The 24,725-nt window shown below is 42.1% G+C and overlaps 1 protein-coding gene across 5 annotated transcripts; it reads right to left on the bottom strand.

Annotated features, from left to right (window-relative positions):
• Positions 1 to 5,652: 5,652 nt before the first annotated feature.
• On the bottom strand, positions 5,653 to 24,485 carry LOC129814024 (protein phosphatase 1 regulatory subunit 3B-like). Of its 5 annotated transcripts, none has more exons than XR_008753221.1 (3): positions 24,204 to 24,485; positions 14,006 to 17,322; positions 5,653 to 7,302 (listed from the first exon to the last, which is right to left on the bottom strand). XR_008753221.1 is itself a non-coding variant. In XM_055866769.1 (2 exons), exon 2 carries the CDS (start codon positions 20,510 to 20,512, stop codon positions 19,667 to 19,669), a length of 846 nt encoding a protein of 281 aa, XP_055722744.1. In that variant the 5' UTR covers positions 20,513 to 20,559; positions 24,204 to 24,478; the 3' UTR covers positions 17,656 to 19,666. The 5 variants fall into 5 exon arrangements, 1 of the variants encoding a protein (XP_055722744.1); XR_008753223.1 differs by having other exon boundaries at positions 14,006 to 14,895; positions 24,204 to 24,481; XR_008753224.1 differs by lacking the exon at positions 24,204 to 24,485 and having other exon boundaries at positions 14,006 to 14,117; positions 14,375 to 17,641.
• Positions 24,486 to 24,725: the final 240 nt, after the last annotated feature.

A 24,725-nucleotide genomic window follows, 5' to 3' on the forward strand; every position in this document is an offset into this window, starting at 1 on the left:
CAGCTGTGATATGAGAGTGATATGCCTTCGAGAAACACACACAAAAGTAGGTAGTCATTACTGCCCAGAATCCCACCAGTCTAGTCTCACAGTAGTTGAGCAACATAACTGAGGATGATGTTTGTGATGTTGACTCAACTTCATGTCAGATCATGCCAAGGGAAATTCACACAAATTGTAGAGCCCTTTTCCTTAGTAAAGTTTGTCATCACTTAAAGGCGCTGAATGGTCAATCTGACATCTGCATTTGCCGTTCAGCATTTACGGTGATATGGCCTCTGCAGAAGTCAGGGCATTCATACTTATTGCGCTTTGCGAAGCAGCGCAGAGCTGTTGTCAAGATGGTAGGTCTACATGGGATCAGACACCGCAGCCTTCCAGTGGCAATAATGCTTACGTTTGTTATGTAAATTTGTTTAAAAGTCATTCAGATATCATGGAAAATGTGTATAAACCCTTAATAGTGAATAATCAGGTCTCTATAGCATAATGTAATTTGTGAATTTCTGTGAACATAGTCTAATGGACCGACTTGGAAATAGATAGCTCCTGCACTTCTTTCATCCCAAGTCAAGCACTGCTTAAAAATACCATTTATAAAGGCAGCATATTGCTCTTTGTGATCAAGACAGATCCGACTATTCTCCTCCTCACTTAGTTCACCTTTAGTGAAATTGCTTTAGGTGTATTTGACATAGCCTAGCAGTGAACTCTTCAGCAAACAGTCATCTGTTAATGGGGCAATCTCAAATCAAACCAAATTGTATTTGTCACATGCCGAATACAACAGGTGTAGACCTTACTGTGAAATGCTTACTTACAAGCCCTTAACCAACAATGCAGTTAAGAACATTTAGTTGAGAGAATATTTACTAAATGAAGTTAAAACAAAAACTCAAAATAACAATATATATAGATTTTTTTCACCTTTATTTAACCAGGTAGGCAAGTTGAGAACAAGTTCTCATTTACAATTGCGACCTGGCCAAGATAAAGCAAATCAGATAGACACATACAACAACACAGAGTTACACATGGAGTAAAACAAACATACAGTCAATAATACAGTAGAAAAATAAATCTATATACAATGTGAGCAAATGAGGTGAGATAAGGGAGGTAAAGGCAAAAAAAGGCCATGGTGGTGAGGTAAATACAATATAGCAAGTAAAACACTGGAATGGTAGATTTGCAGTGGAAGAATGTGCAAAGTAGAAATAGAAATAATGGGGTGCAAAGGAGCAAAATAAATAAATAAATACAGTAGGGGAAGCGGTAGTTGTTTGGGCTAAATTATAGATGAGCTATGTACAGGTGCAGTAATCTATGAGCTGCTCTGACAGCTGGTGCTTAAAGCGAGTGAGGGAGATAAGTGTTTCCAGTTTCAGAGATTTTTGTAGTTCGTTCCAGTCATTGGCAGCAGAGAACTGGAAGGAGAGGCAGCCAAAGGAGGAATTGGCTTTGGGGTGACCAGAGAGATATACCTGCTGGAGCGCGTGCTAATAATGAGGCTATATACAGGGGGTACCGGTACCGAGTCAATGTGCGGGGGTACAGGTTAGTCGAGGTAATTAGTCGAGCAGCAGTGCAAAAACAAAGTGGGGTGGGGGTGCAATGCAAATAGTCCGGGTGATTAATTCATTAATTGTTCAGCAGTCTCATGGCTTGGGGGTAGAAGATGTTAAGGAGCCTTTTAGACCTAGACTTGGAGATCTGGTAGCGCTTGCCGTGCAGCAGAGAGAACAGTCTATGACTTGGGTGACTTGAGTCTGCCAATTGTTTGAGCATTCCTCTGACACTGCCTAGTATGTAGGTCCTGGATGGCAGAAAGCTTGGCTCCAGTGATGTACTGGGCTGTAGGCACTACTCTCTGTAGCGCTTTATGGTCGGATGCCAAGAAGCTGCCAAACCAAGCGGTGATGCAACCGGTCAGGATGCTCTCGATAGTGCAGCTGTAGACATTTTTGAGGATCTGGGGACCCATGCTAAATCTATTCAGTCTCCTGAGGGGGAAAAGGCATTGTCGTGTCCTCTTCACAACTGTCTTGGTGTGTTTGGACCATGATAGTTTGTTGGTGATGTGGACACCAAGGAACTTGAATCTCTCGATCCGCTCCACTACAGCCCCGTCGATGTGAATGGGGGCGTGTTCGGCTCTCCTTTTCCTGTAGTCCACTATAATCTCCTTTGTCTTGCTCACGTTGAGTGAGTTTGTTGTCCTGGCACCACACTACTAGGTCTCTGACCGCCTCTGAGTTCTGCAGTTCCTACATCCATTTTTGGACTGATAAATGAATGATATATTGATTTTTGAAGAATCTAACTTATAAATGCCTCATGAGCGTAGTTCAACTGTCAGAAGCCTAAATATAAGCTTGCTTTACTCCAATGTTTGTAAACAAAGTAAATGTAAACAAACTATATAGCCTCAAAACATGGTTAAAACTACAATTTTGATATTGTGGATGGTCAGACCTTGCATGCATAGCTTTATTTATTTAGTGGTTACATATTTTCAGCCTCATTCCTCAGATTTGACCAAAACAGTGGTGGGGAATCACTTTGTTATTCTTTCAACTTCTGATTGCTGCTTTAATGTATGGCTTGGTGCAAATTGGTGTCTGAGGGTCTTTCTGAATATAGGTCGGCTGGTAGACCTTTGTACAGGTTGCATGCATCAGTCACATCTATAGATATCTGTAAGCTACAGTATCGGAGTTCATAGTGACTAGGTCATCATTAATGATGAGTCAAACAAACCTTTGGTTATTCTTTTAGCCCTGAGTGCCAGTGAGGGGTATCCTATGGAGCAGGTTTGAGGGGTTAGCGAGGCAACTTTAGTCAACAGTATTTGTGTGTATTATGGATCATCATTATTTGGGGTCAAGCAAAATTAAGGCAGTTATACAATTTTAAAAACATTACAATACATTCATAACATATTTCACAACACACTAAGTGTGTGCCCTCAGGCCCCTACCTGTCACACCCTGACCTTAGAGAGCCTTTTTTATGTTTCTTTTTGGTTTGGTCAGGGTGTGATTTGGGTGGGCATTCTATGTCCTTTATTTCTATGATTTTGTGTTTCTATGTTTTGGCGGGTATGGTTCTCAATCAGGGACAGCTGTCTATCGTTGTCTCTGATTGGGAATCATACTTAGGCAGCCCCTTTTCCCACATGTGATTGTGGGTAGTTATCTTTGTTAGTGGCACTTAGCCCAGTAAGCTTCACGGTTGTTTCTTCGTTTGTTGGCGACATTTACTCAAATAAAAGAAAATGTACGCTGACCACGCTGAAGTTTGGTCCACTTCTTTCGACGGCCGTGACACTACCACATATCTACAACACAAAATCCATGTGTATGTTATCAAGTGTGTGTATGCATGTGTCTATGCCTAAGTTTATGTTGCTTCACAGTCCCCACTGTTCCATAAGGTATATTTTTATGTTTTTTAAAATCTGATTCTACTGCTTGCATCAGTTACCTGATGTGGAATAGAGTTCCATGTAGTCATGGCTCTATGAAGTACTGTGCGCCTCCCATAGTCTGTTCTGGACTTGGGGACTGTGAAGAGAACTGGCATGTCTTGCGGGGTATGCATGGGTGACTGAGTTGTGCGTTTGTCGTTTAAAAACAGACAGCTCGGTGCATTCAACATGTCAATACCTTTCACAAATACAAGTAGTGATGAAGTCAATCTCTCCTCCACTTTGAGCCAGGAGAGATTGACATGCATATTATTGTTTGCTCTCGGTGTACATCCAAGGGTCGTGCTGCTGTCACGCCCTGGCCTTAGTATTCTTTGTTTTCTTTATGTTTTTTAGTTAGGTCAGGGTGTGACATGGGGAAGGTATGTGTTTTGTAATGTCTAGGGGTGTTGTATGTGTATGGGGCAGAGTAGAGTAGTGTTGTCTAGTTATGTCTATGGCTGCCTAGATTGGTTCTCAATTAGAGACAGCTGTCATTCATTGTCTCTGATTGGGAGCCATATTTAAGGCAGCAGGCTTTTGTGGGGTGTTGTCTATGTTGAACGTTTGTTGCTTGTCTGTGCACTTACGTTATTTAGCTTCACGGTCGTTTGTTGTTTTGTTAGTTTGTGTATAGTGTTCGTTTCGTGTTTTTTCTCTCTTCCAAAATAAAGAGATGTATTTTGCACACGCTGCGCCTTGGTCCTCTCTCTCTCACGAAGACGATTGTGACAGCTGCCCTGTTCTGAGCCAATTGGAATTTTCCTAAGTCCCTCTTTGTGGCACCTGACGACATGACTGAACAGCAGTCCAGGTGCGATAAAACTAGAGCCTGTAGGACCTGCCTTGTTGATGGTGCTGTTAAGAAGGTAGAGCAACGCTTTATTATGGACAGACTTCTCTCCATCTTAGCTACTGTTGTATCAAGTCCGAGTTCAACTCCGGATAACCGGTCATACGAAAGTGGCTTACTTTTTATACAGATACATTTCTATGCTAACGAATCCTAACTTGTTCCAGGGCAGGCTAACACAGCTAATTCCACTTACCCTGAATGAAATGACTCTGCCACAGTGCTTGACTTGAGATGAAAGTGCATGATCTTTTTCCAAGTCTGTCCATTAGACTATGTTCACCGAAATACACAAATGACATTATGCTAAAGACACCTAATTATTCCCTGTTAAGGGTTTATACACATTTTCCATGACTTTTAACCAAATGTTCATGACTATTATTACAGCCTACATGAAAAAGTAAGCATTGACACTGGAAGGCTGCTGTGTCTGATCCCATGTAGACCTACCATCTCCTGCCGTTGATCTTAACCCCCAATTTCAAACCGTTTACTGTCACGCACAGATTCACAGACTAGCGGCAAATAAACTTGAACAAAGCGGAATCAGGAAATGAATGCCCACTCTCCATTCTATTCAATGTAGAACCCGCCTTCATTCTGCTTTGATCAATCGATTTTGCCTCAGTGTGTGTATCTGGGCCGGCGATAGGCTACTTAGTTTCATAGAAGAGGTGGTACGCAATTCCTCCAAAATATTAAGTGCCGTTACGGCACTATGGACAGCACTTGCCCAAGTCAAGCACTGCTCTGCCACAAGTTGAAGACCAATTAAATCAGATTCCCTCCCTCTTGATTTTTAAAATGTTTCACAAAAGTAGTGCACTGAGACTTTACAACAGTTGTATTAGCGGACCAATACAGCCTTCTGCAGCGGGTAGAAAATGTTTTACACACACACACACATTTTAGAGCAGTTGTTTCTAAAAATGTGTATGTGGGAATAAAGTTTGTGACCTGGGAAAAGTCATGACCTGGGAATCACCAGGAACTTCACAATACGATATGACGATAATTAGGTGCGGATACGATATGTATTGTGAATCTCACAATTCTATATGTATTGCGATTAGATACCCCCACACCATCATACCTCCTCCTCCATGCTTCACAGTGGGAACCACACATGCGGCGATCATCCGTTCACCTACGGTACTCTGCGTCTCAAAGGCACGGCGGTTGGAACCAAAAAAAGGACAGATTTCCACCGGTATAATGTCCATTGCTTGTGCTTCTTGGCCCTGTTGGTCAATTTCTTCAACAAATAATCAGGTCTATATAATTATCAAACATACATTAGTAATGGAAAGGAAACACAGACTCTAAGTATTAAAATACTCCTTTTAGTAATACAATTTTAGGCAGAAGTTGATACAGAGTATTGTATAACAGTATATGATAGTTCTCCCTAAGTTCTGAAAAATGTCTAAGACATCCTATAACTCATATAGCCTCCCCAATCCCCCATACGTAGCTTTCCCTAGCAACAATATTTTAATAAATCTAACCTCCCACTGACAGCAAGATGAATTTGGCCGAAACTTGACCTTTCATCACAAGTATAGAGCCATAACAATGTGAACGAGTGTAAGCATCTTCTGACAGGTGGCTGGTTTCATCAGGTCTGTGGCAGCCTTGTGTTCTCAGAAAACCAGATAACCACGGTGGGATCCAGACAGGAGGAGTCTGAATGTAGACGCCTTCTGATAGTGTCTGAAGGTCACAACACTCAAAACAGGTTAACACACACAGAGGTCTCCTGAAGAGGAGACCTTACAGTTTATCATAACATCATTTATTAACCCTTTAAAAGGTATACGGCCTTGGTTTAACCTTCTTCATTCCCCCTTTGAGGCCACCAGACCTCAAAAAAAGTAAACCAACTCAACATAGTAATTATAAGAATCATCCATAAAAGGTGTATTAGATTGCAAGCAATCCTCAGGAGATTAAGGATAAACAATAAGGTTCTGGGGGATGAGGAACTTGAAGCATAAACATGCCTGGCATAGCCTTATGAAGTACACATTTGCCAGCTGCACAGAATGCACAAATGCAAATCAGCAGAACAAGCACTGGGGCCAATAATGTGACTAAAATGGAAAACAACTTAAAACCAACATTTCCTAGTTTATCTTTCAACCACCCAAACGGGAACCAGGAGTCTTCTCCTGTGGGGGTGTAGGTGTCAGCCAACTGTTAATTCTTTCAAAATCTCTTGTCATATTATCAGAGGAGTCAGGGAGAAGCATAACACATTCCGTGGCAGAAATAGAATTTAGGGCCCTGCAATATCCCCCCTCCTTAGCTAGGATATAGTCTAATGCCAAGCTATGCCTGGCTGTAACAGCTTTAAGATTCTGAACATCAGTGGAAATGAGGGCAAAACCAGCAATAGTCAAATTCATATGGGCCTGCATGGAGTAGGTGATGTTGTTAATCCAATCACCTATGACAACTGATCCGAACAACTCACTCTGACTCTGAGGGGTTTTCAAAACAACTACAAACCACTAGGCGTGGCTCGTCTACTCAGATTTTGGACCGTGTTTACCCATTGATTACTGGTTTTCAATTGGTTCTCCTGGATCTCTATTCCTTTGAGCAGAGACTGCTGGTACAGAATAAGAAGCACCAAAAACATGTACCTTAAAGGTTTACCCCAAGTTTTATTTTTAACAATGTGACCATAGTGGTCATGTGTAATAACATCTGGGTCTGGATGTGCACTCTTATCTGTTAGGATGGTTGGGACGTCTTCTGGCAGTGTGATAGGTGGTGCCATCCCTGGCGCTCCTGGACCTTCACTGCTCTTGGTGTTGCTGCGATGACCTGGTATGGGCCCATCCATCTGGGGTGGTTCCATTTTCTCTTGTGGAACTTCAGCTTGATCCATTCTCCAACATCAACAGGTAGGCTGTCTGGGTCGCCCTGTTCTGGAACTTCCTGGGCCTTCCTGTATTGGGAATACAAAGACCTAACAGCATGGGTTAGTTCCTTCATATATTTGTTCAAATCATCATCCAGAGCAGTCAGGTCAGTTAGTTTTGGAGTCATTCGTCTGTGTCTGAACGTTCATTGGACGGCCAGTTAAGAGCTCATCTGGGCTAAGCCCTGTTCCGCGGTTTATACTATCGTGCATTTTCATCAAGACTAAGGGGAGACACTCTACCCATGACTTCCCTGTGGATTGGCATGCTTTGGCAAGCCCCCCTTTTATGGTTCGATTAGCCCTCTCAGTAATCCCGTTACAAACAAACCTCTGGTCTATCCCCAATTGGGCAGCCACCTGTGCAACCACATCTCCTTTGAGATGGGTGCCATTGTCTGCGGAGAAAACTTTCCTTACCAAAAGTTTTGCTACCGTTTTAGCATCACAGTGCACGGTTTGAAATGCTTCAACCCACCTGGTAAAGCGGTCAATTATTACCAGGCAGTATGTCTTTCTTTCATTTCGTTCAGCCATGTCTATGAAATCCATAGCTAAATGGGTGAACGGGCGGGCCGGCGCTGTAAATTTCCCTGGTTTCAGAGGGGTACCCTTACCAATGTAGTATTGCATGCATGTACTACATTTATTTAGCAAATTTCAGGTGACACAGAGGAGACAAAAGGCAGAGCTGGTTTTCCAGAGAGTGATTGCCTCCACAGGCCATCAGGGCCTCTGGAGCAGCCTCTAGACTCCCACAAAGGGTGATTAAGTGCATCCGCAGCCTGGTGTTGGTCCAGATCAGTGATTTCAGACGTACACGGGGAGGCAAGCAGAACAGCATGAGTATGGCAGCGGGAAGCAGCATTCTTAGCAGCAGCATCAGCAGCTGCATTATCCAAACTAACACTGTCAGTGTTACCTGTGTGGGCAAGGACCTTAATAGCCAACTTGGCAGGAAGCAACATAGCTGCAAGCAAGGCTTCTATCTGTAAATGGTGTTTAATAGGGGTACCAGACGCATTAACAAAGTTCCTACCTTTCCAAAACCCCTATCCAAGACAGGCAAACACCAATGGCATATACAGAGTCAGAATAAATGTTAACCTTCAAACCACTACCTAATTGACATGCTTCAGTAAGTGCTAGAAGCTCAGCTTGTTGTGCTGAGCAATGTTCAGGCAAGGGCTGTTCAATCAACAATGACCTATCCAGTGAGACAATATCAAACCCTGCATGTTTCCTACCAGTCTCCCTATCAATAAAGGCAGAGCCGTCAACAAAGAGAGTAACATCAGGGAGCTCAAGAGATTCATCATAAAGGTCAGGTCGGGCCTTTGAATCGCATTGGACTTGGTCAGGAAAATGTCTCTACTCAGTAGGCTAACAGGAGTGGCCGGAGAGTTCAGAAAGGGAGCCTTAATAGTATTACCTTCCCCCAGGCCAATTGTTGTATCTTCAGTCCAGTACAGCTTTTGAGATATCCCAGCAACTCCCATCGCCCTCACTGACTTAGATGTGAGTCCCAGGCCGAGGTGTTGGCCTGTAGATCCAATGCAGGAGGTGTGAGCTCCAGTGTCTATTAAAAATGGTACCTCTTGATCGTTGACCTTCATAGTAATGATTGGTTCTTTGGTACCATCCGGAAATATGTACTGGTGACACTGGAGAAGGGGGTCAGGGAATTCCTACTGTTGCTTATTCTGCGGTGGGAACCACGGCTGGTTTGTCACAGGAGGCTGTTGGGGCCATCCATATTGTCAACCATTCATTGGTTGAGTCTGAGAAAAGCAGGTTGTGGCTGTCCAGTGTAGGCTGATCTTCCACCTTGGAGGGAACGGAGTAGCAGGTGCTTGGGTAAACTGTGGAGCGGGCAGTGGAGGAGGCTGCTGCTGCTCTAGGGCAGCTTTTGTTACAGCCACCATTAGATTGTTGGTATTTCCTGTGTCCAGTTGGGCTAGCTGGGCCTTCTTGAGCTGTGTCTCAAGGCCAGTCTTCCTTGCTTTTTCTTCAGTCTTCATCTTTTTCCAGGCTCTGCAGTGATGCGGGGCAATTGTTTCGCTGTGTCCAAGTCCCCAAAACTCCTTTTGCTGCATACTCTGTGAACCGGCAGCACACGCATGAGAGTCCTTCAGACTATCGGGAAACTCGCCTTCTTCAATTTCAGCTCCACTTTCATGTTCTTTCAATTGTTCACGTTCTCTCTCTTTTCTTCCCACTGTCTTATGTATTGTTCACTTCTTGCTCTTTCTTCACTTTCCGCTCTCTCTCGTCTTATCTCCTATTCTCTTCCTTTGTTAAGTTACTTCCACTTATCCTTTTGTCTCGGTCTTCATCATCACAATGTCGTCTGATTTTGTCAACAGCTTTATCCATTTCTCTCTGCACCTTCTTTTCTTGAGCTGCCATGAGGTCCTTTGCCATGGTAACTCCAGGATAGAGAGGTGTTGATTGTGTCTTGGCATCTTTCCATACATCTCCTAGTTCTTGATACATTCTACCTGGTGCCGGTGGTGGAGAAGAATTATCGCCTGGAGCTACTAGTTTGTTTGCGAGTAGTGGATAAATTCCTTTAAACCTATCTCTGCAGTAGGGAGGGTGTGGTGGAGCACTGCATTCTAGAGGAAACTTCTGTCTTGACGGAGGCAGGGTCTTTCATCTTTGTCAATTCCTTTTTCAAACAGGTAGCTTTCTGTTGAGTCCAGAATAGGTTACTGATAAAATAATTTAAATGTTGAAAGATAATGCTTAAATAATTCCACTCTGAAACCTTATAATTGTATGAAATTGATTAGAATCATACAATTATAATCTAATGATGTGTGTAGTTTTAGTCAGAATTAGGTTAAACAATGTATCTGTATAGTGGAAAAACACAGACTGTCTGAGCAAGGCGTAGCTCAGGATTTGAACTTGTATGTGAGGGCCGAAGAAAGATACCGAGAACAGTTAAACTGTGTTTGGACCGACCTGGCTAGGCCTCTGAGGAATTTATGAGGGCATAGGGAGTACTTCTTAAGGTTTCCCTAATCTCGGGGGAATGTAACTGTCGGCTGGGTAGTGATACAGTGGTGAGAACTATGGAGAAGGATAAAACTCACCTACTGTTTGTGTGGAAGTATGTGTGTAGGATACCTACTGTTTGTGTTGAAGTATGTGCGTAGGATACCTACTGTTTGTGTGGAAGTATGTGCGTAGGATACCTACTGTTTGTGTGGAAGTATGTGCGTAGGATACCTACTGTTTGTGTGGAAGTATGTGCGTAGGATACCTACTGTTTGTGTGGAAGTATGTGCGTAGGATACCTACTGTTTGTGTGGAAGTATGTGCGCAGCTATAAAATGGATGTCTTTGTATAATGGACTTCAGAACATTCTCGTGAATAAACACGTTGATTTTTGTAAGCTGGGACTCTTGTCTGCTTCATTCAACCAGAATCTTACAAACTCTGGGTTGCAGACTGAGTAGATTAATTGAAGTTTATGAACATTGATAACAAAATTCTCATAACAGTTACCCTCAGTTTTTAACATCGACCAAGCAGTCACAGAAAACAGGGTGGATTTTTTTAATTTTCCTCTTTCCCTTGGTCTTATTTTCCTGCCTTCTTTTCACGATGTCCTGCACATGTTGATATTTGGTTTTATTAAATAACCCATCTGTAGGTCATCTATATTCAGTGGCGTCTTTAAAGCTGAAAGCTGAGGTTAAGTATTTTATTATAGTGGGGTATTTCCCAATTAAAAACTGTAGAGGGGTGGCAGGTTTCATTGCGAGCGGCCCCTCAGACAACTCTGACCTCCCGTCTGCCATATAAACAAAAATGTTCTTATTTTTTAATTAGGCTCTGCGTGTAATGTGAATATAGATAAATTAATGCAAAATAACCCTATATGTGTATAATCTGTCCCTTAACTTGCATAAATTCATTTAAAGCAGGGTGATAAGTAAGTGACAACTGAATACCATGTAATGTATGGGTGGTGTAAAATAATCATTCTGTATAATCATCCTCTTTTAAAAATGAACCTTTCCAGAAATAAGTCTCTCACTGTTGCCGCCTGCTATCGACCCCCCTCCATTCCCAGCTGTGCCCTGGACACCATTTGTGAATTGATCGCCCCCCATCTAACTTCAGAGTTCGTTCTGTTAGGTGACCTAAACTGGGATATGCTTAACACCCCGGCAGTCCTACAATCTAAGCTTGATGCCCTCAATCTCACACAAATCATCAAGGAACCCACCAGGTACAAGCCTAAATCCGTAAACATGGGCACTCTCATAGACATTATCCTGACCAACTTGCCCTCCAAATACACCTCCGCTGTTTTCAATCAGGATCTCAGCGATCACTGCCTCATTGCCTGTATCCGCTATGGGTCCGCGGTCAAACGACCACCCCTCATCACTGTCAAACGCTCCCTAAAACACTTCTGCGAGCAGGCCTTTCTAATCGACCTGGCCCGGGTATCCTGGAAGGATATCGACCTCATCCCGTCGGAGGATGCCTGGTCATTCTTTAAAAGTAATTTCCTCACCATCTTAGATAAGCATGCCCCGTTCAAAAAATGGAGAACTAAGAACAGATATAGCCCTTGGTTCACTCCAGACCTGACTGCCGTTGACCAGCACAAAAACATCCTGTGGCGGACTGCAATAGCATCGAATAGTCCCCACGATATGTAACTGTTCAGTGAAGTCAGGAACCAATACACGCAGTCAGTCAGGAAAGCAAAGGCTAGATTTTTCAAGCAGAAATTCGCATCCTGTAGCTCTAACGATTTGGGACACTGTAAAGTCCATGGAGAACAAGAGCACCTCCTCCCAGCTGCCCACTGCACTGAGTGCAGACGACACCATTTTGTATACTTCTGGCCCTTCCTTGGACACTGTGCTAACTACCCTCCAAACGAGCTTCAATGCCATACAACACTCCTTCCATGGCCTCCAACTGCTCTTAAACGCTAGTAAAACCAAATGCATGCTTTTCAACCATTCGCTGCCCGCACCCGCCCCCCCGACTAGCATCACCACCCTGGACGGTTCCGACCTAGAATATGGGGCCAACTATAAATACCTAGGTGTCTGGCTAGACCGTAAACTCTCCTTCCAGACTCATATTAAACATCTCCAATCCAAAATAAAAATCTAGAATCGGCCTTCTATTTCACAACGCCTCCTTCACTCACGCCGCCAAACTTACCCTAGTAAAACTGACTATCCTACCAATCCTCGACTTCGGCGATGTCATCTACAAAATAGCTTCCAACACTCTACTCAGAAAACTGGATGCAGTCTATCACAGTGCCACTCGTTTTGTTACCATATCACCTTATACCATCCACCACTGCGACCTGTATGCTCTAGTCGGCTGGCCCTCGCTACATATTCATCGCCAGACCCACTGGCTCCAGGTCATCTATAAGTCTATGCTAGGTAAAGTTCCGCCTTATCTCAGTTCACTGGTCACGATAACACCCACCCGTAGCACACGTTCCAGCAGGTATATCTCACTGATCATCCCCAAAGCAACACCTAATTTGGCCGCCTTTCCTTCTAGTTCTCTGCTGCCAGTGACTGGAACGAATTGCAAAAATCGCTGAAGTTGGAGACTTTTATTTCCCTCACCAACTTTAAACATCAACTATCTGAGCAGCTAACCGATCGCTGCAGCTGTACATAGTCCATCTGTAAATAGCCCACCCAATCTACCCACCTCATCCCCATACTGTTTTTATTTTATTTACTTTTCTCCTCTTTTGCACACCAGTATCTCTACTTACACATCATCATCTGCTAATTTATCACTCCAGTGTTAATCTGCTAAATTGTAATTATTCGCTCTTATGGCCTATTTATTGCCTACCTCCTCATGCCTTTTGCACACACTGTATATAGACTTTCTTTATTCTACTGTGTCATTGACTTGTTTATTGTGTTATTGACTTGTTTATTGTTTACTCCATGTGTAACTCTGTGTTGTTATCTGTGTCACACTGCGTTGCTTTATCTTGGCCAGGTCGCAGTTGCAAATGAGAACTTGTTCTCAACTAGCCTACCTTCTTAATTAAAGGTGAATTTTTTTAATTAAAAAATAATAAAATAAATATGGAGCAACCACGAAATAGTAAATGGTTCAAGATGATTTAACCTCCACAACAATCCTGGGATCTCTGTGATAATCTTTTCCTTCCAAGGGAGAAACTATTACTTCAACACTATTTCTTTTTAAAATAACATGGGTCAGTAACACACGGGTAGGTCCATTTCCTAATACAGCAAGGATGTATGTATTAAGTTTTGTACCCCCACAGGCAACTCTTCCAGCATCTGATCCAAATGTCCACTCAGCTAATTCAAATACACAGGCATTATATTGTTTATAACGAACTCCTGATTTAAATGTCCCACCATCCAATCATACCACACAGAAGACATGATACATAGAACAATTACAGAATACCTTATCAGAATAATCTCAACAATCGGTGTTTATACTTGGAATTTCGCCTTAAATCCGCTCACCAAGTCTCACAATAATAAACATTTAACCCAGGAACGTATAACCTATTTCCACCTATGTGGTCTGTGCTTCCTCCCACGGGTTGTGTAACAATTATTCCACTATTACAAAGAAATGTAGGTTCATAAAAATGTAATAGCGAGGCGCCACTTACTTGCCAGAATGACTCATTAACCACAACGTGCTATAGATAATTACAGACTTTAGATATAACAGGCATCTGCTTACCTTCAAATTTTGTAGCGCTTGACGTGGATCAATGGTCAGTCCAGCGATGTGGTCACTGACTCCTGGCTAGTTCGTCAAAATGTTGGTCAATTTCTTCAACAAATGATCAGGTCTATATAATTATCAAACATACATTAGTAATGGAAAGGAAACACAGACTCTTGTTTAAGGAGTAATATACTCCTTTTAGTAATACAATTGTAGGCAGAAGTTGATAGAATACAGTATATGATAGTTCTCTCCCAAGTAATGCAAAAAAGTCTAAGACATCCTGTAACTCATATAGCCTCCCCAATCCCCCTTACGTAACTTTCTCTAACAACAACATTTTAATAAATCTAACCTCCCCGACAGCAGGAACCATCTTACCAGCAAGTAAAAACTCAGAAGTGGGTTTGACCAAAACTTGGACCTTTCATCACAAGTATAGAGCCATAACGATGTGAACGAGTGTAAGCATCTTCTGACAGGTGGCTGGTTTCATCAGGTCGGTGGCAGCCTTGTGTTCTCGAAAACCAGATAACCACGGTGGGATCCAGACAGGAGGAATCTGAACGTAGACGCCTTCTGATAGTGTCTGAAGGTCACAACACTCAAAAACAGGTTAACACACACACAGTCTCCTGAAGACGAGACCTTACAGTTCATCATAACATAATTTATTAAGCCTTTAAAAGGTATAAGGCTTTGGTTTAACCTTCTTCAGCCCAAGCAAGTCTCTTCTTATTGGTGTCCTTTAGTAGTGGTTTCTTTGCAGCAATTTGACCATGAAGGCCTGATTCACAGTCTCCTCTGAACAGTTGATGTTAAGATGTCTTTTACTTGAATTCTGTGAAGCATCAATTTCTTCAATTTCTGAGGCTGGTAACTCAAGTTTGCTTGTCCTAGGTCTCAAGAAACAAAGAGATCTTCTGTTGAATCTGATAATTAATCTTGATTGTTGTACAGTCGTCTCAAATAAAACTGTGAAGGACCTCGGCTTTACTCTGGACCCTGATCTCTCTTTTGACGAACATATCAAGATTGTTTCAAGGACAGCTTTTTTTCATCTATGTAACATTGCAAAGATCAGAAATGTTCTGTCCAAAATTGATGCAGAAAAATTAATCAATGCTTTTGTCACTTCTAGGTTAGACTACTGCAATGCTCTACTTTCCGGCTACCCGGATAAAGCACTAAATAAACTTCAAATAGTGCTGAATACGGCTGCTAGAATCCAGACTAGAACCCCAAAATTTGATCATATTACTCCAGTGCTAGCCTCCCTACACTGGCTTCCTGTTAAGGCAAGGGCTGAATTCAAGGTTTTACTGCTAACCTACAAAGCATTACATACCTATCTTTACGATTTGGTCCTGCTGTACATACCTACACGTATGCTATGGTCACAAGACGCAGGCCTCCTAATTGTCCCTAGAATTTCTAAGCAAACAGCTGGAGGCAGGGCTTTCTCCTATAGAGCTCCATTTTTATGGGATTGTCTGCCTACCCATGTGAGAGATGCAGACTCGGTCTCAACCTTTAAGTCTTTATTGAAGACTCATCTCTTCGGTAGGTCCTATGATTGAGTGTAGTCTGGCCCAGGAGTGTGAAGGTGAACGGAAAGGCACTGGAGCAACGAACCGCCCTTGCCGTCTCTGCCTAGCCGGTTCCCCTCTCTCCACTGGGATTCTCTGCCTCTAACCCTATTACAGAGGCAGAGTCACTGGCTTACTGGTGCTCTTCCATGCCGTCCCTAGGAGGGGTGCGTCACTTGAGTGGGTTGAGTCACTGACGTGGTCTTCCTCTCTGGGTTGGCGCCCCGCCCCCCTTTGGGTTGTGCCGTGGCGGAGATCTTTGTGGGCTATACTCGGCCTTGTCTCAGGATGGTAAGTTGGTGGTTGAAGATATCCCTCTTTTGGTGTGGGGGCTGTGCTTTGGCAAAGTGGGTGGGGTTATATCATGCCTGTTTGGCCCTGTACGGGGGTATCATCAGATGGGGCCACAGTGTCTCCTGACCCCTCCTGTCTCAGCCTCCAGTATTTATGCTGCAGCACTTTATGTGTTGGAGGACTAGGGTCAGTCTGTTATATCTGGAGTATTTCTCCAGTGTTCTGTGTGAATTTAAGTATGCTCTCTCTAATTCTCTCAGGGGACCTGAGCCCTATGACCATGCCTCAGGACTACCTGGCATGATGACTCCTTGTTGTCTCGAGTCCACCTGGCCGTGCTTCTGCTCCAGTTTCAACTGTTCTGCCTACGGCTATGGAACCCTGACCTGTTCACCGGACGTGCTACCTGTCCCAGACCTGCTGTTTTCAACTCTCTAGAGACAGCAGGAGCGGTAGAGATACTCTGAATGATCGGCTATGAAAAGCAAACTGACATTTACTCCTGAGGTACTGATCTGTTGCACCCTCGACAACTACTGTGATTATTATTATTTGACCATGCTGGTCATTTATTAACATTTGAACACTCCACTCGGCACAGCCAGAAGAGGACTGGCCACCCCTCATAGCCTGATTCCTCTCTAGGTTTCGGCCTTTCTAGGGAGTTTTTCCTAGCCACCGAGCTTCTACACCTGCATTGCTTGCTGTTTGGGGTTTTAGGCTGGGTTTCTGTACAGCACTTTGAGATATCAGCTGATGTAAGAAGGGCTATATAAATACATTTGTTTTGATTTATTGAACTTATTCTCTGCAGCAGAGATAACTCTGGGTCTTCCTTTTGTGTGGCAGTCCTCATAAGAGCCAGTTTCATCATAGCGCTTGATGATTTTTGCAACTTCACTTGAAACTTTCCAAGTTCTTGAAATGTTTCATATTGACGGACCTTCATGTCTTAAAGTAATGGACTGTTGTTTCTCTTTGCTTATTTGAGCTGTTCTTGCCATATGGACTTGATATTTTAGAAATAGGGCTACCTTCTGTATACCACCCCTACCTTTTCACAACACAACTGATTGGCTCAAACACATTAAGGAAATGCATTCCACTAATGTCCTTTTAACAAGGAACACCTGTTAATTGAAACGCTTTCAAGGTGACTTCAAGGTGAAGCTGGTTGAAAGAATGCCAAGAGTATGCAAAGATGCCATCAAGGCAACGGGTGGCTAATTTGGAGAATCTCAAATATATTTGGATTTGAACCCTTTTTGGTTACTACATGATTCCATATGCAATATTTAATAGTATTGATGTCTTCACTATTATTCTACAATGTAGAAAATAGTAAAAATAAAGAAAAACCCTTGAATGAGTACCTCTGTCCAAACTGTTGACTGGTACCATACATACAATTCAAAAGTTTGGGGTCACTTAGAAATGTTCTTGTTTCTGAAAGAAAAGCACATTTGTCCATTAAAATAACATCAAATTGATCCGAAATACAGTGTAGACCTTGTTAATGACTATTGTAGCTGGAAACGGCTGATTTTTTATGGAATATCTAGATAGGCTTACAGAGGCCCATTATCAGCAACCATCACTCCTGTGTTCCAATGGCATGTTGTGTTAGCTAATCCAAGCTTATTTTAAAGGCTAATTGATCATTAGAAAACCCTTTTGCAATTATGTTAGCACAGCTGAAAACTGTCGTTCTGATTAAAGAAGCAATAAAACTGGCCTTCTTTAGACTAGTTGAGTGTCTGGAGCATCAGCATTTGTGGGTTCGATTACAGGCTCAAAATGGCCAGAAAAATACCTTTCTTCTGAAACTCAGTCTATTCTTGATCTGATATTATAAATTGTAAACCGGTAGACTAATAACTGACATCAACATTACTATTAAGACTAAGTGAGGTGTTTGTGTGTTTTGTTAACAAATGGCACAGTATGATTCTCTATCAAGAAGAGTGTCTTAGATCTCCCAGTCTTGTTTCAGTCGGGAACTGACCAATAAATATGTTAAGAAACGAAAAACACCCTCAATCAAAACCGTCTAATTACAGAGTGCTGATATAATTGCTGTTGATCCTCCCACTTGTTGACACACCCACTTTCAGACACTCCACATATGTAGTTAACCATACTTGTAGCCATGTGCGACATGCATGAGCAGTTACAAGCCTGCTTAAGTTAGCGGCAGGCGGACGAGCAATATCCACTGTCGTATTAAGGATGAAGCCTGAGCTGGAATGTGAAGCTAACTGAAGCTGGTTAGTTTTTAGAAAACCCTGAGTAGATATAGGTTGCTTCAAAGGATACCCATTATCATTTACCGATTTGTAATCAAAAAGCTTTTCATATCACCAACAGTAATAATACCACCTCTGTACTTCAAAGAGTTTAAACTAACAAAATATTCTTGAGCTCTGAACATTTATTTCACGTTTTCAGAATCAATATAATACAGCGTCTTAAAAAGATAATTTATCTGACCTACAAAATCCATCCTAATACTTGTTTTTAAAAACATATCCAATGACTTATTTACATCAAGCAGCATAGTGAACACAGTAAAACATTTCAATTGGAGTAAATGAAAACATGAGCAAACAGAAATGTGCATTTCTAAAGTTGAGTCCCAAATTAATTCCTACCGTTCCCTCCTTTAAAAATGGAAGGAATTAACACACAACCACACCAGAATGAACTTTGTACAAACGTATGGTGCAAATCCTGAAGTGACTTAAAGGCCCCATTTCAATTCTGAGGTCTATTACTTAACAGACATCAAATTAAAGAACTCAAGAAATGTGACTTGAGGACATGGACGTTTGGTTTCCAAATAGATTATTTAAATCACTGAGTTTGACATCCATAATTAGAAACACTGTTCTTCCAATTATTCAGACATTTATACATGTTATGTGCATCATACAGATCATCATAAGTGAAAAGCTATACAAGTAGTTTTTTTTTTTTAACTAGATCAGCCATAGCTCTTTTCTCTTTCATGAGATAGTTGTTTTGCATAATCTCTTGTTTTGTTGCTTTTTGTGATAAAAAAATATATTTCATATTCAATAGGCTACATTGATATTATATTAATTAGGCTTACCAGTTAGTGTAATTTTCCTGTTGAGTCAACAATGGCTCATCTCAACACATAGATAAGATACAAAAGATAGATGGTCCAGTAAACACCTACACTGAGAAATTTCTGTTTATTAAACCGGTCATGCAATCAGTAAAATGTCCCATCTGAGCATTGAAGTTATGATCATCCACAGAGAGTATATAGCCCCCATCCAAAAACCTTAATATCCTTATAACACCCCCTTTCTTTTTCTTATTGCTTTTGTTCCACCGAGCATGGCAAGACTGGCCTCCTGTTGAGTGAATTTTAAAAGAAATTAAAAAATTTCACAACTGATCTGGAACAGCCCTTTGAACAAAAACACACTTTAAAAGGATACTTTGGGATTTTGGCAATGAGGCCCATTATCTACTTCCCCATAGATGTTTTTATGTCTGTGTCCAGTATGAAGGAAGTTAGAGGTAGTTTTGCGAGCCAATGCTAACTAGCATTAGCACAGTGACAAAGTCTATGGGTATCTGCTAGCAGATACGCATAGACTTCCAGTCATTGGGCTAACGCTAGTTAGCAATTGCGCTGGCGCTAGTTAGCAACGTCCTTCAAACTGCACGCAGAGACAAATGGTATCTACGAATTAATACGACTCTCATTGCCAAAATCCTGAAGTATCCCTTTAAGTATGATTTTTTTATTTTTTTTTCAGTAGTAAGGTCGAATCTCCTCATATCCTGAATATCTTGGCCACTCTGGGCAGATCCCATGGGAGCACCTGGGACTACCGTAGTGATCGAAGTGAATTCCCAAATCAGAGGAGTGCATCTGCTGGGTACTGCTGAAGCTACCCTGGCCATCACTCTTCAGAGCAGACCGGATAATCCTGTAGTTCTGGCCCTGGTTGCTGTCCCAGTATGTCTGGCCATTGACTTCATAGCAGATGGCAAACTCTACCTTCTCGTGTGGTATCAGTGCAGCTGGAAGGGAAACCTCGAAGGAGAAGGTGTCACGGTCCGAGCCTGTGTATGTGTCCTTGACATAATGGCACTCCAAGTCGGTGTAGCTTTTCCAGGTGTCAAAGGTCAAACGCACCTTTAGAGACTTCTCAAAGGACAAGTTTTTTACCTTCACAGTTCCAGCCAGTGCCCTCTTTTTCAACATGCAGTTTTCCAAGCAGACTAGCTCGGTCTCCAAACGCTGGCGGAAGAGCAGGTAGTCAGAAGAGGGCTGGGTGAAATCCAGCACCAGTCTGTCCTCATCTGTTAATTTGAGCGCAGCGCTGAACAGATCTGTGAGGTTGAGTGGAATGTCAATGGCATCGTCGAACAAGGAATAAACCTTCACCTTGGTGAGGGCCAGGCCATTGTGGTCGGCAAAGGACACTCGCCTTTTGGGTTTCCCATTCTCCTCATGAATAGCACCCTCTGATTTAATCTGTTTAGGAGGAGCAGAGGATTTGAACCTCAGGCAAGGGTTCAGACAGGGTCGTAGTGGTTTCAGTGACTTTGGGGTCCTGTAGCAGAAGTCGTCGTTCGACAGGTAGAGCGGCATGGCAAACTCAATCAGCCTGGTGGACTTGAGGAAAAAGGCCAAATACACTAAGGGGGAAAAAAAAAAAAACATACCAGAAAGTTGTGGTGAAACAATTGTCATTCGACATCTGCTTCAAACAATGTTTGCCAGAGAACAAATTCTCTACTGAAATGCATACAGTATTCTTGCTGAATTTGCACACAAAACATTGTGCAACAGTAGGCTACATGTGTGGTCACAGAGAAACATAGCGTCTTTGATTTTCATGAAAGGAAATAGCCTATTTCAGCTGACAGAGGTCCCGATTTATGTGCAGCCATCACATGCCTCTGTGTTGTATAAGATCAATGTTTAAGTTACCAAAAGGTATTCTCTAACCTTCTTGTTCAAGGTGTATTTGTACAGTCATTTGAAAAAAGGGAAGGTGATCATTTATAGCCTTCTGAAATGCTGTTTTTTTATTGTCTCCATACCTACATTTCATGTACTTGACACATGATTGGCTAGTCCTGTCTTGAGGTGGTGAGGCAGCAGCACTGTCATCAGTCCTCTGATATCTGACTAGGCAGCATACATTGCATTTGGGAAAGTATTCAGACCCCTTCACTTTTTGTTACAACCTTATTCTAAAATGGATTCAATTATTTCCCCCCCTCAATCTACAGACAATACCCCATAATGACAAAGCAAAAATTGGTTTAGAAATGTTAACACATTTATTTAAAAAAAATAACTGATATACCTTTTTTTGCAAAAGTAATAAAACCCTTTGCTATGAGACAAGAAATTGAGCTCATGTGCATCCTGTTTCCATTGATCATCCTTGAAATGTTTCTACAACTTGTTTGGAGTCCACCTGTGGTAAATTCAAATGATTGGACATGATTTGGAAAGGCACACCTGTCCATTTAAGGTCCCATAGTTGACAGTGCAGGTCAGAGCAAAAACCAAGCAATGAGGTCGAAGGAATTGTCTGTGGAGCTCTGAAACAGTATTGTGTCACGGCACAGATGTGGGGAAGGGTAACAAAACATCTCTGCAGCATTGAAGGTCCCCAAGAACAGTGGCCTCCATCATTCCTAAATTGAAGAAGTTTGGAACCATCACAACTTTTCCTAGAGCTGGCCACCCAGCCAAACTGAGCAATCAGTGGAGAAGGGCCTTGGTCAGGAATGTGACCAAGAACCTGATGGCCACTGACAGAGCTCCAAAGTTCTCTGGTCTGTGGGGACCAAGCTTGAACTTTTTGGCCTGAATGCCAAGCGTCACATCTGGAGGAAATCAGACATCACCTGGCCAATACCATCCCTACAGTGAAGCATGGTGGTGGCAGCATCATATTGTAGGGATGTTTTTCAATGAATCAATTTTAGAATAAGGCTGTAACGTAACAAAATGTTGAAAAAAATGAAGGGGTCTGAATACTTTCCTAATGCACTTTAGTTCCTGTAAACGTTGCATTAGGCATATGGTTGTTTTTGTCATACTAGTTGGCGTTGTTTGGTATGCCTACTTTGTCTGTCCATATAACTAATCTATTTCTAACGACATCTGTCGGTATTTCGTGATCCAAGCCCATGCTTGCTTGATATTATTTATTCTCGCCTAGGCATGTTTACAGAGCGACAGATCATTAGAAAATAAAAAATGTAGATAGTTTAAGTGTCGGGAAAGAATATTTTCACTCCGCTCGAAAGTGAAACATGGGGCAAGCGATTTAGCCTAACTTAATCTAAATCTGTGTCTGGAATAAATGAAAGCGGTAGTAGCCAGCCATGCATGCATTAGGCTATTTATTAGCCTATTTTGTTAATAATTGAATAGGACTTAGTAAATCATGTGCATTTTCATCTGTAGGGGTCGTTTACCTTTGAACAAAGATGCGCTCTGAGTGATAGGCTTCTGGTTCATAGTATGAGGACAAAAAAAACATAACTAGTAGCTAGTATTTTAATAATCTTCGATTTGATAGCGTCAGTAGGTTCAGACCCGTGGGGTTCTCCAGCTGTATTTACAGCGCACTTCTGGGTTTTCCGATCACAAGTCAATCTGATTACGAGTATCAACTGTGATAAAACGGAGACGATAACGAGGAGATCGGCACAACCCTAGTGTTCACTTAAGACCATGCAGCAAAACGTTGTAGCAAATTCAGAGTGCAGGCTGACATGGACTCAATCCTAGGTCTCTTTGCATGTCAGTGGCAGAGCCAACAGTTTCTTCACTTGATTGTGCTCATAGCGCACCATGGCCGTTAGATTATACCTATAGGTCTGAAGTTGCAGGGAGAAACGATGTGTGTGAACAGTGAAACCTCACCCACAAAAGGCCCCAGTCCTTGACTCACAGCATTCGCCTTTACCCGCTGTCCTGTCTGCTCTGGGGCGCCTGTGAAAGATTTCGCCTCAAATGCCCACATTCATTTACTACTGTGGATGAGCTGGGTCTCTGTCCTGCACTGTAATATTACATTTACGTCATTTAGCAGACGCTCTTATCCAGAGCGACTTACAAATTGGAAAGTTCATACATATTCATCCTGGTCCCCCCGTGGGTATTGAACCCTGGTCCCCCGTGGGAACTGAACCCACAACCCTGGCGTTGCAAGCGCCATGCTCTACCAACTGAGCCACACGGGACCATTAGCGTCTTAGCGTCCACTTGAACCATTTCAGAAATCACTGTTTTCCTAACTGCACCAATATTTCAACTTTAATTTTTCAAACTACAAGGTAAATTAGAACATTTGGGAAAACGTTATAAAAATCTCTTTTACAGGGTTGAACATTTTTAAATGTAAGTATTTTAAAAAGTTTAATACTTTTACATTTTACGAGTGCGTCTGAACATTTTGAAAGTTAAACATACTAATATTATTCAATTTGAACGATCATATCCTATAATTGGATTAATAAGAGTAACACGCCCCCTTGGACTATACATTGTGGTTCAAAGCGATGTTCTACGTGCCGTTCCCAAAATGAAAATGGCTGCTGTGGCTTCTGTTACATAGTATGAGGACAAAAAAAAAACATAACTAGTAGCTACTAGTTTAATCATCTTCGATTTGATAGCGTCAGTGCGTTCCGACCTGTGGGGTTCTCCAGCTGTACTTACTGCTGAATACACAGGTCGGACCTATTCTGGCTAATATCTGGCTAGTCCAATGCTAGCGCCTTGTATAGGGCTGGCTGTATGCCCCCATTGGTTCTCGAGAGCTAATTTGACAGACTTTTTTGGCTACACTACTAAACTTTAACCACTTACATGGATTTCAAAACAGTAATGATACAGATATGGCCATTATTTACTCAGTGTTACGTACATGCTGTCCTGTATTTAGTATTATACCAGATGAGATTCGTGCCCTGCATTAAGTATTACGCCAGATTAGATTCGTTCTCCGCTCTATTCTTTCAGGGGTATATTCATTCAGCCCATTCGGTTGCAAAACGTTTCTTAAACAGAACCTAAAGGAACGAAGCGGGGACGGACCAAAGTGAATTTGTCCAATAGAAGTTCCGAGTTTTGCTCAGTTTGGTTCTTAAACGGTTTCCGTAATGAATACACCGCTGGTTTCAGCTTCTTTGAATATGGAACAAAAACAGTGAACTCAATGTTATAGGATAGGTTACTAAAAACTGTAAACTGGAGTGGTTAGTAACTAACACAAAAGTTATATTTTTATTCAGTCAAGAAACAAGCTTACCTTGTGCAATTTGTTAGAAATATTTGCAATTAATTAAGTGATAGGGTACGTCTGTCTACCAGTCAGAAATCACCATTGCACGGTCCTCGGCGGTAAAAGCTCCTCTTCCGTGTCGTTTATATGTGGGCTACAATGTAGGTATATCACTTTTGCAGCAATGTTACTCTATAATTGCTACAAATCAATGACCTGTCGCAACTTCGCGAACTGTATCCAGTTTCAGTCATGCCACCGGCTCGTTGCTTTAAACGCCATACTGAGTTCACAGGGTATATAAATAAAAGAAAACATGCTGGTTTCACGTGAACGTGTACCTGTAGCCAATCACAGTAGGCCGTGAAGGAATGCTCCGTGAATGATGGGGCCTGTTCGAGACAGTGGTTATGGTTTTGTAGAACGACTGTGAGACCGTCTGTTCCGGTGACTTTTTCAAAGGACATTCTACTCCAAAATGAATGAAAATAAAAACATAATCTCAATATAATAGAATTAAACCCAATAACATATTGGTCCATATTATCA

The sequence above is a fragment of the Salvelinus fontinalis genome, chromosome 2, assembly GCF_029448725.1.
Source record: "Salvelinus fontinalis isolate EN_2023a chromosome 2, ASM2944872v1, whole genome shotgun sequence".
Classification (NCBI taxonomy): domain Eukaryota; kingdom Metazoa; phylum Chordata; class Actinopteri; order Salmoniformes; family Salmonidae; genus Salvelinus; species Salvelinus fontinalis.